The sequence below is a fragment of the Hemitrygon akajei genome, chromosome 4 (assembly GCF_048418815.1).
Source record: "Hemitrygon akajei chromosome 4, sHemAka1.3, whole genome shotgun sequence".
Lineage (NCBI taxonomy): Eukaryota > Metazoa > Chordata > Chondrichthyes > Myliobatiformes > Dasyatidae > Hemitrygon > Hemitrygon akajei.
The window spans coordinates 152,623,750-152,642,396 of NC_133127.1; the positions used below are offsets into that span (position 1 = coordinate 152,623,750).

Here is an 18,647-nt window from a genome sequence, read left to right on the forward strand (position 1 = left end):
TTACAAACAAAGATTTACCTTAACAAGAAAAAACAATACATTCAAAGTTTGTAAATCTTAAAGTATAATAATGGTCTAAAAAAAACTTTACCCCAACCTTCCCACTAGAGTTGATAAACCGAAAAAAAGATAATCTATAAACTCAGTTATACAGGAAAAAAAACTTTAACATCAAAGTAAGTAATCCAACCGAATCATAAAATAAGAAAAAAAACACAAATAGCATCTTGAAACACAGGGAAAAAAAACCACCAAAGAAAAATCCATTCGAGAGGAATTTGATCCAAACCCGAAACTGAGTTTAGAGGTACAACATCAATGGCTGCTTAAGGTTAAAATAATCTAACCGGAGAGAAAAAAAATCATCACCTTTAAAGAACTAAAATTATGTACGATAGAAACTATTGAGAAAATAGAAAAAAAACACTTCAATAGGACAATGCAACATAATTAAGCTACTAATTAAATAGATGTGACAACAGCTACATTTTAAATTTTAAAAAGAAAATATCAAGATTTGTAGAAATTGGAGACTGAAGTCTGAAAAGAAAAACAAAATACCATTCAAAGACGTCATCACTTCACGAATTGATATCAACTTTTAAATGCAACACCGACTCCATTTTGAAATAAAGTCTCCAAAGACCTTTAAGAGGTGTCTAATTACATAGTTTCACAGTCAGCTCTATTTAATGAAAATGAAAATGTCCATACTGAAAAATAGAAATCCATCGTATCAAAATATATTGAGTTAAATGGATAATGAAAAAGATAGAAATAAAGATTAGAATATTAGAAAAAATAACCGTTATCTAAACAGAAACGAAAAAGGCTGAAAAGAAAAAAAAAATCATATCATATCGTATCTGAGGAACTCGAAGTAGCAGATAGGCTATCAATGAAGGTCTGCGCCTCTGCAACCGAATCGAAACGTTTAAAATCGCCGTCCCTAAGCTTGATTTGGAGCCGGGCTGGATAGGCGAGAGACGGATGAAGTCCACGATCGTAGAGAACTTTCATTACTCCTCTGTATTCAGCACGTTGACTCATAACTTGAGGTGCATAGTCCTCTACTAAACGGATAGCATGACCTTTATATTGAAGTGTTTTACGTCGGCGAGCTTCTTTAATTAGTAAATCCTTGATTCGGTAACAATGGAGGTGAATTATCACTGAAAGTGGTCTCTGGCCATCCGCTGAGCGAGATTTAAAGATACGATGCGCTCGATCAATCTCTGGAGGACTGGAAAGTATTTCGCTTCCAAAAATCTCACATAGAAAGTTTGAGAAAAATTCAACAGGAGATCCCCCTTCAACAGTCTCAGGCAAGCCGAGAATTCGAAGATTTTGGCATCTACTCCTGCTTTCAAGGTCCATAACTTTAAGAGTTAACTTGCTATTATGCTCCTTTAAGGTAGAGCAAACTCTTTCCAGGTCTTTACAACGACGGTCTAATTTCTCCGTGACTTCTTCAACATGTGATAAACGTTGAACGTGATTCTCCAGTGTAGAGTTGATTTTATCCAGTTACAGTTCCAACGAACTAAATTGAGAAAACATATCTTGTCGGGTTTGTTCTAACAGCGACACAATTACACTCAAGGTTGCTCCCGATGGGGTGTTTTTTTTTGCCGATTTAGTAGGCTTAGATACACTCATTGTGCAGCCAGCAACTTCAATAGTGGGAGGAAGAGTAAGAAATAAATGCAGGTATATGAAATGGAGCGGAGCAATAGTTTTAGCAACTTAAGCTACTTCCATCTTAACCGGAAGAAGATACTTTTTGATATTTTAAAGAACCCTCCTGACTCCAAGCATCTCATTTCTAAGTTTGTACGTTTGTTTGATGATTGCACTGTCGCATCTACGGTGAAGATTAGAGATGTCTGGAGAGAGGAGTTGGGCATTGAATTATCTGAAGCTGCCTAGGACAAGAGTTTGTCTATGATACAGGCTTGCTCTGTTAACAGCAGACACCAACTGATCCAGTTTAAAGTTGTTCACTGTCTCCACTACTCTAAACTTAGATTGAATAGCATTTACCCTTCTGTCTCGCCAATGTGTGATAGATACCAAGGGATGGAAGCCACGTTGTCACACACCTTTTGGTTTTGCCCATTACTGACTGGATTCTGGTCCAAAATGTTCGACTGGTACTCAAAGGCCTATAAAAGATCCTTCCCCTTGGAAGCTGGTCTTGCCATTTTTGGCTGCTGGCAATCTACTATTTGTTTCTCTACAGGTATACAACAGCCTCTGATGCTGGGGATGATTGTTGCCAAAAGACTTATCTTGAGAGAATGGAAATCACCTTCTCCCCCTTCCTTTTGGAGATGGATAGCTGATATGATCTCAGTCATACAGATGGAGAAACTTAGGTTCTTGGGAACCAAATCAATTTTAAAAATTTCCGCTATCTGGGTTCCATTGCTTGCCTACCTGGACGAGGCTGAACAATTACCCCCCCCCCCCCCCCAGCTGATTTCTCACGGACCTCATTTGTGATTTAATGCTTAGTATTTTTGAGCACTTTGTACAATAGGCATCCCTCTAATGTTATGTTCTTTTTTTTTTGCTTATTTCTTTTTTATACGTGTCTGAGCTGGTATGTTCTTGTTGATTTCATTGTTTTTTTTTTGAAAATTTTGAAAATAAAGTATAAAAAAACAGCACATGGTTAACTGGATCAGCAAATTTGCAGATGACACCAAGATTGGGGGTGTAGTGGATAGTCAGGAAGAACATCAGAGCTTGCAGCAGGATCTGGACCAGGTGGAAAAATGTAGGGCACTAAGGGGTGCTGTAAAACACAGGGTTCTGGGAATACAGGTCCATAATTCATTGAAAGTGGCATCACAGGTAGATAGGGTTATAAAGAAAGCTTTTGGCACATTGGCCTTCATAGATCAAAGTACTGAGTACAGGAGCTGGGATGTTATGTTGAAGCTGTACATGATGTTGGTAAGGCCTAATATGGAGTATCATGTGCAGTTTTACAGAGAAAATTTATGAGGATATTGTTGAGACTGGAGGATCTGAGATACAAGGAAAGACTGAGTAGGTTAGGATTTTATTCCTTGGAACGTAGAAGATTGAGAGGAGATTTGATAGAGGTATACAAAATTACAAGGAGTATAGATAGGGTAAAGGAAAGCAGGTTTTTTCCACTAAGATTGGGTGGGGCAAGGTCATGGGTTAAGGGTGACAAATTAAAGGGGAACATGGGGAAACTTCTTCACTCAGAGAGTTGTGAGAGTGTGGAATTAGTTGTCAGTGCAAGTCGTGAATGTGAGCTCGATTTCAATGTTTAAGAGAAGAGTGGATAGGTATACAGATGGTAGAGGTAAAGAGGGATATGGTGTTGGTGCAGGTCAATGGAGTAGGCAGTTTAAATGGTTTGGCAAGGACTAGATGGGCCAAAGGGCCTTTTTCTGTGCTTATCTATGACTCTAAAATATTTTTACCATAGGAAAAATAGTTCCATGGCTCACAAGAGAAACAAGGCATAAAAGATGAGTGTTACTGTGCTCAACAAAAAAATTTAAAATCTCTGGTGCAAAGAGTTTGTGAGAAACTAAATGGTTAAAGTATTGATTAGGAACCAGAAATTTAAACAAATATGGAATGTGTCATCTGAGCACAGAATTTAAGGACTATAAACTGATTCTGAGAGAGATTTTAAAACAGTTTAGATGTTCTCGAGAAATTTCAAGAAACTATATTTAGAAAACAAGGGAGGAATTGTGGAACTGGGGATTTACAATCACGGTTGGAATGCAAGGTCAACATTTGCTGAGAGAATCGGCAAATAAATTAAGACAGCTGGTTTATCCAGGATACATTTAATTTATGGTATTTGTCAGTCTTCCTAAACAAGAGATGGCTAATGGTTCCAAGATTGCTTAACAAAATAACCAGGATGGATGGCTGATGTGAATGTGAGATATGCAGAAAAGTAGTCAAACAAAAAATCTTGCAAGAGAAGATGGAATAGCCAGTCATGCAGAGACTACAGTGTTCATAGTGGAACACTTGCTAAAATTGACATAATAATCTGCGTAGCCTCAGGATGATCAAACAGCCAAGCAGCAATCTCTCAACTATTGCCAGTTAATTTTACATTTGGCTATGTTAATATTGGTTGCTTAAACTCTTTGATTGTTAAGTAAGTCATTCCATGCACATTCCCTAACCAATGCATCTTACCACAAGACCATAAGACATGGGAGCAGAATTAGGCCATTCAATCATGGTGGATTTTTTCTCATCTCTTAACCCCATTCTCCTGCCTTCTCCCTGTAACCTTTAACACCCTTACTGATCAAGAACCTATCAACCTATCAAGAACCAATGACTTGGCCTCAACAGCCTCTATGCAATGAGCCCCACAAATTCACCACCCTCTAGCTAAAGAAATTCATCTTCATATTTTTTTCATTTTTTCTGCATGAAGCCACTTATAAATTAAAAGAACTAACTTCAACTTTGAAGAGATCTAACCTTATCTCTCCTTTGTAATTTAATAATCTTGGTGATATGACTCATTAAGCTTACAGTCCTATGTAATTCACATTTTATTGCTCCAGGTTTCTTAGGAAGAGTGATAAATACTGATTTTTTCATCTCTTCTGGTATTATTCCAGTCTCATAAACATCATTGATTAAATCAGTAAGTTTTTCAATTCCATAATCTTCAAGGGCGATAATTTGTTCTATTACTAATTCATCAGGACCTGCTGCCTTTCCTTTCTTCATCTTATTTATTGCATTACGAAATTCAGATTTTAAAATACTTGGAGTTTCAATGTTCTTCTTAATTTCTGGTTTTTCGCCTTGATCGTCTTCAAACAATTCTTCAGTCCAACTGTTCATAATCTCAATCAGAATGTTAGACAATATCTAGTAACATGAGGAAATGAATTGAAGCAGCAGAGATGTGTTTTTTGAGGAGGATGCAAAGAATATCATGGACGAAACGAATATCTAATGAGGATGTCATGAACAGCGCAAGCACAAAAAGAGAAATAATGTACAAGATCATGAAAAGGCAATGTAACTTCATTGGACATGTAATTAGGGAAGAGGAGTTAGAATGCACGGTAATTATGGGAAAGATTGAAGGGAAGAAAGCAAGAGGAAGGCAAAGACAAAAGATGATGGAGGCAGCAGCCAGAGAACTGGAAATGAATACCAATGAATTGATCCACTTGACCCGAAACAGAAGTGTGTGGGCCATGGCAGTCAAAGCTCAAACTGGGCATGGTACCTGATGATGATGAATTTAATAATCTACAAAATGGCATAACCACACTACATTTACGTTTAAGCTACATTTACACAGGACCCTTTTACAGGATTGGCAAATAAATCACAAAACAAACTACCCATAAGATCAATTCCATTTGAAGAGCTACTGGGCATTGATATTTTAGCATAGGCAGAAATCAGCAGCAAGAACATTTAATTGGCCCAAGAGATTCTGCAGACGCTGGAAATCCAGAGCAACACAGATAAAATGCTGGAGGAACTCAGCAAGTCAGGCAGCATCTTTGGAAATGAATAAACAGTCAACATTTTGGGTCAAGACCCTTCATCAGGACATTCAATTAACATTTAGTTAATACTTCACACTTCCAAATACAGTGGTTTCCAGTTAATTGGAACACCTTGGGACCAGAACAATTTGGCCTAATTAAGGGGATGCCCTAATTAGCCGAAGTTTCATGGAAATAGTTTGAAAAAGACAAACTATGTTTAACTGACTAACAAATTATGTATTTAAATGAAATATAGAACAAATTACAACAACCATATAACCATATAACAATTACAGCAAAGAAACAGGCCAGCTCCGCCCTTCTAGTCCGTGCCGAACGCTTACTCTCACCTAGTCCCACCTACCTGCACTCAGCCCATAACCCTCCATTCCTTTCCTGTCCAAGCCCATAACCCTCCATTCCTTTCCTGTCCAACACTATCACTATTACTACAGTACTACACAACTGTATATCAGTATCTACGAGAGTGGAATAGTTAGCGCAACCCTATTACAGCCCAAGGCGTCAGGTTAGAAGTTCAATCCTGGCACCTTCTGTATGTTCTCCCTGTGGAAAGCAGGTGTTTTATCCAGCTGCTCAGGTTCCTCCCACAGTCCAAAGGCATATCAGGCAAATTAACTGGTCATAGTAAATTGACCCATGATTAGGTTAGGGTTAAAGTGGGATTGTTGGGGTGGGCACAGCTCCAAGGGCCAGAAGAGTTTATACGGCACCTTATCTCCAAAAATATAAATAAATTCATACAGTGTTCTTTTGATTCACTGTAAATGAACAAAATCAGCACAGACACCCAGTGCAGATAATGGCTTCCTTAATGATGTACTTTCAAAACTCACTGCTTTTTAATTTGGTGCCAGTAGGCCCAAATAAATAATATTACACAAGCATACACAACTGACTCAATTTAAAGTTTGAAAGGACAAAGTAAATTTTATTATCAGAGTACATATATATGTCACCACATGCAACCCTGAAATTCATTATCCTGTGGGTATATTCAGCAAATCTATAGAATAGTAAGTATAAAATGATCAATGAAAGATCAACCAGAATGCAGAAGACTACAAACTGTGCAAATGGAAATATACATAAATAGCAATAAATATTGAGAACATGAAATAACAAGATAAAAAGATCTTAAAGTGAAATCATTGATTGTGGGAACATTTCAATGGATGGGCATGTGAGTTAGTCCCCTTTTGTTTAAGAGCCTGGTGGTTGAGGGGTAGTAACTGTTCTTGAACCTAGTGGTGCAAGTCCTGAGGCTCTTGCACCTTCTACTTAACGACAGCAGCAGGAAATGAACATGGCCTGGGTGGTGAGGATATCTAATGATGGATGCTGCTTTCCTATGACAGTGTTTCATGTAGGTGTGCTCAATGGCTAGGAGGGCTTTACCTGTGAAGTACTGGGCCAAATCCACTACCTTTTGTAGGATTTTCTGTTCAAAATCATTGGTGTTTCCATACCAGGCTGTGGTGCAGCCAGTCAATAGACTCTCCACTACACATCTATAGAGGTTTGTCAAAGTTTTTGATGTCATGCCCAATCTCCACAAGCTTCGAAGGAAGTAGAGGCACTGTCATGCTTTCTTCACTATTGCATTTATGAGTTGGGTCCAGGTCTGTTTGCTCTAGGCATGGTATGGTGTTAACAGCCACAGAAGCACACGTGACTGATGTTAGTTAGAAACTGTTGCATCATCCAAACTTCTTTTTCATTGGAACATTCAAAATGATTGTTGATACCTTCAAATTCTTACAACACACACAAAATGCTGGAGGAATTCAACAGGCCAGGCAGCACCGATGGAAAAAAGTACAGTCAACATTTCAGGCCAAGGCCCCTCAGCAGGACTGGAGAAAAAATAGCTGAGGAGTAGATTTGAAAGGTGGGGGGAGGAGAGCAAGAAACACCAGGTGATTGTTCACAGTTCCTAACTTGCTGAAGTAGTGAAATAGTTTCATTTTCACTCCTGCGAGTTTCTGGCATCTCCAAGCCTGAATGCTTCAAACCACAGTGAGCAAAACGGTTCTGAATCGTCTTACTACTTTCTTCTCGCCAACTATTAGTAACAAAAATCACTGCTCTTTGAAGATAACAGACACCATCTTAAAACTATTTGCTCTAAGTACAGTATAGTATCTAACAGCCACACAAGTGCACATGACTGACACTAGTTAGAAACTGTTCAGCAACAGTCTCTTGTCCCAATTAAGTGGCACAGCGTCCCAAATAAATGAAGGAAACCCCGGCTATTTTCTCAATTAGTTTTAGTTCTTTAGAGTTGTCCCAAATACACTGCTGCCCTGATTAACTGATGACCCAATTAGCCAAAATCCACTGCATTCTCCTTGTTACCACACCATTTGGTAACAGAGCCTTCAGCAACACTGATATAACAAAGTAGAACTTGCTCTGGAAATCCTCGTTATTTATTACCCAACTTTAAAGCCTCCTTGAATTAACATTTCTTTTACTCATTATTAATTTTCAATTTTAGGCATTTACTTTTTTTAAATGCAATAACAGAGTAAAAAACAGAGTAATAAACAGAGACTTTTGTTCATAGGATAATCATGACTTCTGATATAATGCATTTGAGATTCTAAAAGAAAACTAACAGGTCAAGCTACTTTTTCTCTCTGAGAAATATATTGCTATGTAATAAATCAAAAGGACCTCATTAATTTAAGCAGTAACAAAGATATAAAAATTACATTTCTATTACCTCAGAAAACTCTCCTATTCGTTCATTAACATCTGGCAACATCCATGTGTCCTCACCACGTAAACGTTTGAGCTGTTTCTTTCTCTCCTCGTTTTCATATTTAGCTTGAGCCTTAAATGGAAAAAGATTCAATTAAGATGTGAATGTCTACAAACATATATTCTGCTCTTTTTATTCCATTATTTTTAAATGGAGATCTATATACCACATGGATTATAATGTCACTTTAAAATTCAAATATTCCAGTTATGCAAACACATCAAAACTATTCCCAGGACATAGATTTCTTTATTTTAAAAAATCATATGTAGCATATTAAATGCTATCAATCCTTTTACTAAAGTTCACACCACAGTATAACAATTAAATATTTTTGAAATTTGCTTTCTCTAAGGTATAGGCATTCACATTAAGGCCACTTCTAAAAGCACAGCATCACATAACATTATTTCACTTCTATTTGTAAGATAGAAGAATTTCTCAATTATGCAGGTTCTTTATAATTGCTTCAGATATAGCAATCTTTGAATATCTGCTTGCTGAAGACACTTAATTTGCTACAGATGAAGCAGGATTATAGAATTACACTCAGCTCATAATGCCTATCAGCATCATTTTCAGTGGCTTGGTGCTGCATGTGTCATCCTTAACTCTATTATACACTGAACCAGAATTGCTTATACATCTGTATGGTGATGGAGTAACAAGAAGCCATGATATTGCAGAACACAATGACATTTCATCAGTGCCTCAAACATTCCTATATGGATTATACATCAAGCAGCACACACAAAATGCTGGTGGAACACAGCAGGGCAGGCAGCATCTATAGGGCGAAGCACTGTCGACGTTTCGGGCCGAGACCAAGTCCTGACGAAGGGTCTCAGCCTGAAACGTTGACAGTGCTTCGCCCTATAGATGCTGCCTGGCCTGCTGTGTTCCACCAGCATTTTGTGTGTGTTGCTTGAACTTCCAGCATCTGCAGATTTCCTCATGTTTGTGGATTATACATCAGTTCATTTAGCTTTAGCTTTATGGTACTATGGAATGAATTCCATTCTCATTACAAGGTTAGAATTTTGTCTCCAAGCAACTGCATGTTCATTTCTTCCACATTTGTCAACAACGGATGAGACCACAACGGGCGCATTAGAATGAATAAAATTAGGTAAATGATTTAGATGTTGATTCTCTCACCTGACAGCTATTGTATATATTCAGGATAAAGGTCTGCACTGGATAAACATTAAAACCTGACCCAAGCCCAAAGAGCTTACATTTTCTCTGTGAGAATGTGGGTTTCCTCTAGGTACTCCAATTTTCTCTCCTATCCCAATGATACATACGTTTGTACATTAATTGGCATCTGTAAATTGCTCCAAGTATAATGGTAGGATCTGCTAGCAATATGGGTAGACTCAGAAAGCCAAAGCACCTATTTCTGTGCAGCATAATTCTTAAACTTTTTTCTTAGCTGAACCAGCCCAGAAGTATTTGCAGAAATATAATGCCCTATATCTAACATCAAATCAGATTTAACATTCACACCAAGATTAAGTGAAGACGCTCATCCACTCCCCGTAGATGGTGATCACTACCCGACCAGGACATTGAGATGAACTTGAAATCATTGCCAGAGAAGGAGCTCCCCATTCTCAAACAACATTCCCTTTCCTCCTTCTGTGTCAAGTAACACATGACTGCTGAAACCAAGTCAAACTTCAAATCAACATGTGAAAAAAAAGTCACACTTCCATTTTTTCCAATCCCTCTATAATACTATCATAAATTGACACCAAGTCAATTTCACCTAGATAAAATACTAAAGTGAGGTGGCATGGCTTTGTCTGAACACAGTAAGACCCAAAGCCAATAGGTATAATCAGATCCCACAGATCCATCAGACTCTAATGGAGGCCTAATCCAAGTTGGTTACCGCTGGAATTTCTGGGACACTTCTGGTGACTGGCACATAATTTAGTCTGGCTGAAAAATGTAATTTCCTTGCTACCTTCACATTCACACATGATCAACCTATAAGTGGTAATCATTAATTAAATGATGGATTCGAAGCACATTAAACTTTTAAGCCAAAATATTGAAGAAGATGGAAACCTGATGCAAAGTCATCAACCTGAAATGTTAACTCTATTTCCTTCTTCCAAGAAGCTGTTTAACTTGCTGAGTAGTTCAAGCAATTTCCATTTTTTTAATTCAGTGATGATGTCTGCAATGATCTGGGGTATGAGCGATAACAGCAATGTTGTGGGCATAAGGAGAACAGATTTTTGTACAAATTATCTAAGACATAATTCTTCCAATATGGACTCCAGTCTCCAGATTTCAATGCCTAGCTCACTGTGAAATGATTAGTCCCATTTTCTTACCGTGGGACAATGAACAGAATAATTTAAATAACCTCTGAAATTGTCAAACAAGTGTCAACTGTATTGATGCAAGAATGCAGTCATTCTTGGATTAAAATGAATAAAGACAGGAGGACATTAGTACTTTCAAACAATCCAACAACTTCATGGTGACTCTACTGGTACCAGCTTTTATTTTGAGAATCAAACTACTTTAACAATGGCAACACAGAGATTAGATGACAACATGTAAACTCAGAAGTATAAGGATTTAGCCTTTAGCTAACAATTATTAAATAACCAACAGCTATAAAAAACACATTGCTTTAGAAATGTAATCAGGTCAAATTAAAAAGTGAGCACAGGCTATACCAAAATACCCCAGTAAACATGAAAATACAAAAATCTCAAAATATTTTCCACTCTTATAGGGGGGGAAATCTTCATCTAGACATGCACAGATGTACAGCACTTAAAAGTTTGTAACCTGTGACTCATCACTGCAGAATGAAGATGATTTTTGGCAAGTCTCAAAAAGATTAATTTCAACCTCTTGTACAAATTTGGTTACCAGCAGCTCGGCAATAATAATATACTTCATTTTACTTAGAAATGTAATGCTTTTTTTGTCTGTGTTATGTACAAGATATAATTTTATGAAGAAATTACCTTTTAAAGTTAATACTTTCCAATTATACAGACTAGAAACTCAAAATAAGAATTAAAATGATACATTAGGGTTCTGATGAAAGATTGAGGTTCCAAACAAAAAAAATATAAACCTGCTAAGTTCGTTCTTTAACATTTACGAATGTCTTCAATCCAATTTATGCTCAATCCCCTCCCTCTGGTTAATAATTCTTCTCTTCTTTAGCTCCAATTATACGGATATGCTGTTCTCTGATGTCTGTTATAAGCCAACCTTATCTATTCTCTTTTCTTCACTTTCACTCCTACCAGTTCAATATATGTTACTCACTGTTCACAAACTCCTTTCTATACTGGAGAAAACAAAACATGATCATGTTGCCAAATCTCAAGCATTATCCTCCGTCTCTAGTCACTAACCATTTTAGTTCTTTGGTTCAATCCTCTGATCCCTCTATCTTTGGCTTCCTTCACCATTTCAGCTCAGCTTTAAATAACTGTGAGTAACAGCATTTTACAGCCTTCCAGACATGCCAAGTGTAATAACTCCACACATTAACTACTGCTCTCACATTTTCAGAAGACAGATATCAGACAATGCTCTGCTGTTGCCGGTTCTAGCTCTACCAGGCCATAAGACATAGGAACAGAACTAGGCCATTCAGCTCATTGGGTCTGCTCTACAGACCTCAACTTTTCATACTTGTATAATTATCCAACAAAGGCAGTGGTCATTCTGCCTAGCGGAGTCCATGCCAGCTCTCAGATATTCCAACAACCTCATTTAACTACCTTTACTCTCCTACCAACCACCTCCACTGGGTAATTTCACAGTCGTCCATTTGAAGTTTTTGCAATTTGGGAGGACAGCAGAGCACCCAGGAAAGGACGACATGCTCAGTGATGGTCACCAGTGCAAACTCCACATATATAGTGCCGGATAAGAGAATTAACTCTCCTGTAGCTGACAGTTATACTAACTGTTTCTCAGAGTTTATTACTCTCAGAGTCAGAGGATGGAGCAGTTGGTGTAACAGTCGATGTAACATATAGAGAGTCTGTGAGAAAGGATAGACAGTGGATAAGGCATAACTGCAGTCAGTTGGATGGGTTAAAATGGTAATGTGAGAAGTATCAGGGACAAGCATGATGAACTTAAGAGCACAGATCAGTATATGAAACTGTGACATTGTGGCCTTCACAGAGACTTGGCTGTCACAAGGGCAGGAATGGCTGCTGGATGTTCTGGGGTTTAAATGGTTCAAAAGGGACAGGGAGGGAGGTAAAATAGGTTCTTTAACACTGCATCAATTCTCTTAGGTACACTGTCATGCAGCTTTAGTTTAGTAAAAATGGTTGGTAAGTTGTTCTAAGTATCTTGGAGAACTTGTCACAGTTCTGCAGACTTCAGCTGTCTCACTTGCTTCTGTATCTCCAGGTAATCCCAGACAGCCTCAATGATGGGGCTCTGTGGAGGCCATACCATCTGATTCAGAACTCCTTGTTCTTTCACTGAAGATAATTACTTATGACCTTGGTCATGTGTTGGGGTCATTGTCACGCTGGGACTGTTCAGACACCTTCCTGATGGCACTGCATGATGGATGAGAATCTGCTTGTACTTCACAGCACTGAGGATTCCATTAATTCTGACCAGATCACCAACTCCATTTGCAGAAATGCAGCCTCAAACTTACAGAGAACCTCCACCATGTTTTATTATTGGCTGCAGAAACTTATCCATAAAGCATTCTTCAGTTCTTCTACAAACTGCCTCCTGCTTGAACCAAAATTTTCAAATTTTGACTTATCAGTCCAGAGCACCTGCTGCCATTGTTCAGCACCCAAGTCCTTGTGTTTTTCTGTGTAGGTGACTCTCTTGCCTTTGTTTCCACTTTGAAGGAATGGCTTTTTGGTAACAACTCTTCTACAAAGACCACTTTTGATAAGATTTCCCCAGACTGTAGAGGGATGTACTTGGGTTCCAGTAATTTCTAAGCGTTCAGAGCTGATAGCAGTGCTGGACTTCTTCTGATTTAGAAGGGATATCAGATTGACATCTCTCTCATTTGCTGCACTCAGTTTCTGTCGTCAATCACTGCGTTTCTGGGCCTCAACCTTGCCTGTTTCTTTGTGATTTTTCAGAAGAGTTTGAACAACACATCTTGAAACACCTGTCTGCCGCAAAATTTCTGCTTGGGAGAGACCTTGCTGATGCAGAATGACAACACCTTGGGTCTTGTTAATTTGCTCATTTGTGCCATGGTGTTAAAAACTGATGATTTGAGAAGTTAAAATGTCACATCTGCCACACCTTCACCTTTTAGTTTGGTTGTCCTTCGCCCAATTTAATTCCTTCCACATCTGTTAACTGTTTCAGTTAATCAGTTTAGTTCATTCAACTCATTATGTCATTGAACATTAGCATCCTGTTTGTTATCTTTGTTTAATCATACACTGAACTGTATACCTACAAAGTAATCAAGTTTTTATTTGAAAAGTGGTCAATTACTTAATTTGTTACTTTCTTTAATGAAATACACTAATGCAGAAGACAAAAAATAAACATGAAAGAAAAATAGAGGGCTATGTGAGAGGGAAGCATTAGATTGATCTTGGAGAAAGTTTAAAGGTCGACACAATATTGTGGACCAAAGGGCCTGGTTTGTTCTGTTTGTCATTTTGTAATCATCCTTGGCAGTCTACCAAGCAAATTATTAATTAATCAATCACTTCTTCTCTCTTCTGAATATGATGTATTAGATGAATGTGTGGCATAGGAGCTGGTGCAGGAGTGAAGGATTTAGGTATCTAAGCTATGGTACTCTCTTCTGGGGTAGGTGGAACCTATACAAGGACAAGTTGCACTTAAAGAGTGTGGGGTGGCAGCACCAAAATCTTCACACGGAGGCTTGCTAGTTTTACTTGTCAGGTTTAAACTAGTGAGACGGGGTGAGAACTGAAGCAGTAGATCAGCAAGTGGAGGAATTGAGGGGGAAGGTGGAAGTCAAGTAATGCAAGTTTAATAATAAGGACAGGCAAGGCCAGGTTATTGAACATTCCTATGACTATGCTTCAGATGCTCAAGTCAGTAAAATTAAAGAGCTGACTGTTAAGTTCAGGAAGGAAAAGGAGAGTGAGCATGCGCCAGTCTACAATGAGACAATGTCAGTGGAAAGAGTCAGCAGATTTAAATTCATGGGCATTAACATATTGCATGCCCTGCCCTAGGCCCAGCACACAGATGCAATCACAAGGAAGGTGTGCCAGCATCTTTACTTTCTTAGGAGGTTAAAAAGGTTCAAATTGAATGCATCCTGACTGGATGCATCATCGATCAGTAAGGCAATTGGATGTGCTTGATCATGAGAAGCTGGACTTTACCCAATACATCACAAGTACATCCCTCCCCCGCTCCCAACCCCCACTGATGGTAGCTATAGGAGTGCTGTCTCAAGAAGGCAACAACCATCAAATATCCCCACCATCTTCTAGTAGCCACTATTGGGTAGTAAACCTGAAGCCCCACAACCATCAGGTTCATGAACTGCTACATCCCTTCAACCATTTGGTCCTCAAACCAACTGGCACAACCCCAATCACAATCAAGAGAAAATCTGCAGATGCTGGAAATCCAAGCAACATACACAAAATGCTGGAGGAACTGAGCAGGCCAGGCAGCAGCTATGGAAAAGACAACTCTGATCACTACAGTTTAGCAGCACTTTGACCACATTAATCACTCTGCACTGAAATGGACTTCTTTTTCTTCTAATTGTGTCCTTCCTTATGAAAATTGTGTTTAGTTTATATTATTCTTGTGAAAGTTGCTTAAATGATGTAAGCAAGTCCTTCACTACACCTGTACATACATGTATTTATGTGCATTGAATTTATGATAGAGTGAGATGTAGAAGGTGTGAGAGGGATGCACTGCTAATCAGGGCTCATCCCTCCAGTATGCCCTGACTAAGCAGCACTGAGAGAAGGGCAGCACAGTAGTTAGCATAATGCTTTACAACACCAGCAGTAAGATCAGGTTTCAATCCTGCTGCTATAAGGAGATTGTACATTCTTCCCAAAGCAGTGTGGGTTTTCCATAGTCCAGTTTCCTCCCACATTCCAAAGACAAACATTAGGTTTAGTAAATTGTATGGATTGCTATGTTAGTGCCTGAAATATGACGACACTTGCAGGCTACTACCAGCACATTTCCAGACTGTGTTAATCGTTGAAGCAAACAATGCACTTCCCTGTATGTGCCAATGTGCATGTGACAAATAAAGCTTATCATTAATCTTTAGTCTTTCACAAAGAGATGACATTAATGGCAGAATATAGTATTAATGGTAAGACTCTTGACAGTGTGGGGGACCAGAGGAATCTTGCGGTCCGAGTCTATAGGACGCTCAAAGCAGCTGTGCAGGTTGACTCTGTGGTTAAAAAGGTGTATGGTGTATTGGCCTTCATCAATCGTGGAATTGAATTTAGGAGTCGAGAGGTAATGTTGTAGCTACATAGGATCCTGATCAGGCCCCACTTGGAATACTGTGCTCAGTTCTGGTCGCCTCACTACAGGAAGGGTGTGGAAACCATAGAAAGGGTACAGTGGAGATTTACAAGAATGTTGCCTGGATTGAGGAGCATCCCTTATGAGAATAGGTTGAGTGAACTCGGCCTTTTCTCCTTGGAGAGTCGGAGGATGAGAGGTGACCTGATAGAGGTGTATAAGATGATGAGAGGCATTGATCGTGTCAGAGGCTTTTTCCCAGGGCTGAAATGGTTACCACAAGAGGACACAGGTTTAAGGTGCTGAGGAGTGTAGGTACAGGAGAGATATCAGGGGTAAGTTTTTTACTCAGAGAGCGGTGAGTGCGTGGAATGGGCTGCCGGCAACGGTGGCGGAGGCGGATATGAAAGGGTCTTTTAAGAGACTTTTGGATAGGTACATGGAGCTTAGAAAAATAGAAGGCTATAGGTAAGCCTAGTAATTTCTAAGGTAAGGACATGTTCGGCACAACTTTGTGGGCCGAAGGGCCTGTATTGTGCTGTAGGTTTTCTATCCTGGAGGACTCATCCAGTGAGGTAATTTCATTAGCACTTGGGAATACAAAAGATACAATGAAGGGGGTTAGACTATAAACCTCCCAACAGTCATTTGGAGATAGATTAATAGATATATAGGCTGATTATGGAAAAATGCAAAAGTAACAGAGCTGTTGCAATGGGTGATTTTAATTTCCACAGTATCAAAATGGATTCCCCTTATTGATAGAGACTTAGATGGGGCAGCATTTGATTGGGGCATCCAAGAGGTTTCTTTGACACTGGGAAGGAGCCACGTACTGGACCTTGTTTGTAAAATGAATGTGGCCAGAGAAACACATGTCCAGTGGGAAAGCATTTTGGAAATCGTGCTCATAAATCCTTAATTTTTCAGATTGTTGAGGACTGCCAAGCGCATTATTGGAGCCTCCCTGCCCTCTATTGTGGACCTGTACTCTTCCAGGTTGAAGAAGAGGGCGGGGAACATCATAAAGGACTCCTCCCATCCTGCGCACGGACTGTTTGATCTGCTTCCGTCTGGTAGGCGCTTCAGATCCCTCCAGACTAAGACTAATAGGCACTGGAGAAGTTTTTTCCCTACTGCAGTCACTTTGCTGTACAGCTAACTGCCAGTTAACTGTCGGCTAACTATTACTTGGATTGCACTACCTGTATGTATAATCTATATTTTCATTTATATTTATCATTATTATTGTTATGAGCAGAGAGACAACATCTGCCGGAAGTAAATTCCTTGTATGTGCATAGGTACTTGGCGAGTAAAGTCTGATTCTGATTCTGATAAAGGGGAAGTGCTAAATTACTGTAATATTAAGCAGAATGTGGAGAGGGGTGATTGGGAGCAGCTTTTACAGGGCAAATCCATGTCAACCCCAGCTAATTAGAATTCAGTTCCAGCATGCTGAAATACCAGATTGAAAGATCCATGGATGATGTGACAAATTGCAAATTTAGTCATAAAGCTCCTTGAGGAATATAAAGGTAGCAGGAAAGAAATTCAGCAAGGAATCCGGTGGTGAGGCGAAGAGGGTAAAAGGGCCATGAAATGCCCTTACTAAGTAACATTACAGAAGATCTGAAGATGTTAATAAAGATATTAAAAATAAAGAGGGTACCAAAACAGAATGAAAATCCATTCAAAGAAAAAAGGAATTTCTGCCTGGAGCTAAAGCTGGTAGTACTTAACCTAGCTTGTACAAAATAGCTAGTACTAAACAAGTACTCTGCATCAGTATTCACCACGATGGCCGTGGAAAATTGTGAAATCAAGGGTATACTGATATACTGGGACATGATGGAGGTGGTGTTGGGTCTCTCTAAAAACACGAAGGTGGATAAGTCTCCAGGGCCAGATGAAACACAATTTGAATTAAAGTAAACAAGGAACTAATGATTTAGATTGCAATTACGTTGGCTTTCAGGCTTTTCAAATTGGGGGACTGCAATTTAACTTCAGTTGAATTGATTATATCGTAACGTTTACTGAAAACATTAGGATAAGCGTCACCACAATCAAATCACGAAGCTCAATTTAAGAATATATTCCCGGCCTACAAATTCATTTCTGACTTGTAACTCCAGCGTTGGGGTGCAGAACGCGATTCTGCAGGGAAGTAATATTTCGTGGGTCCGTCCAAAAACAGATCGGTGACTTTTTTTGATCGAACTGCATCTCAAATCTCAGTGATACTTGGTTTTAAACTGTTAAGGGATTCAGGCCGCAATCTCTGATTATCATAATCCGGGAAGGTTAAGGTTAATGATACAGCTGCATCCCGAGGAGCACGGTCACTACCGAGTAAATACCTTGGCCAAAGACTCCTCCCTCACTCTCCGCTTAACTTCTCTTCTATCCGCCAGTGCTTTCGCACTTTCAAATCTACCCCCGTAATCCGCCATGGTGCTTCTGTCGTCCCTGGTAACCCTCACTTTACGGCAGTCGTAAAGTGACTATTCGAAACGTCGTTAAAAGTCGTCCAAACGGAAGCGCATGCGCACTACCAGTAACAGACACGTGTGTAGGTCAGTTTTCCACTTATGTTAGTTTCCGTAGGTTTATTAGGTGTTCCCTGTTCTTAATAAAGTCGTGTTAATAAAGTTCATCCACTTTTAAGATTCGACATGTGCATTCAGAGATGACTTTCTGCATCTCGCTGCTGTAACGCGTGGCGGTTATGGTTATTTTCTCGTCTTATTTGAGCTGCTGTCGCCTTTCTATCACCTTGAACCTGCCTGGTAATGATCCTGTGACTTTTCTCATTAACAAGACATTTTCGC

The 18,647-nt window shown here is 39.1% G+C and overlaps 1 protein-coding gene across 1 annotated transcript in view; it reads right to left on the reverse strand.

Moving 5' to 3' along the window:
• cwf19l2 (CWF19 like cell cycle control factor 2) overlaps positions 1 to 18,305 on the reverse strand; it is a 146,773-nt gene extending 128,468 nt beyond the window's left edge. The window contains exons 1-2 of the mRNA XM_073043641.1: positions 18,177 to 18,305; positions 8,290 to 8,400 (exon numbers count right to left, since the gene is read on the reverse strand). Coding sequence (XP_072899742.1) covers positions 8,290 to 8,400; positions 18,177 to 18,269 — 204 coding nt within the window. The 5' untranslated portion in view covers positions 18,270 to 18,305. The remainder of the gene's footprint in view (positions 1 to 8,289; positions 8,401 to 18,176) is intronic.
• Between the last annotated feature and the right edge of the window lie 342 nt (positions 18,306 to 18,647).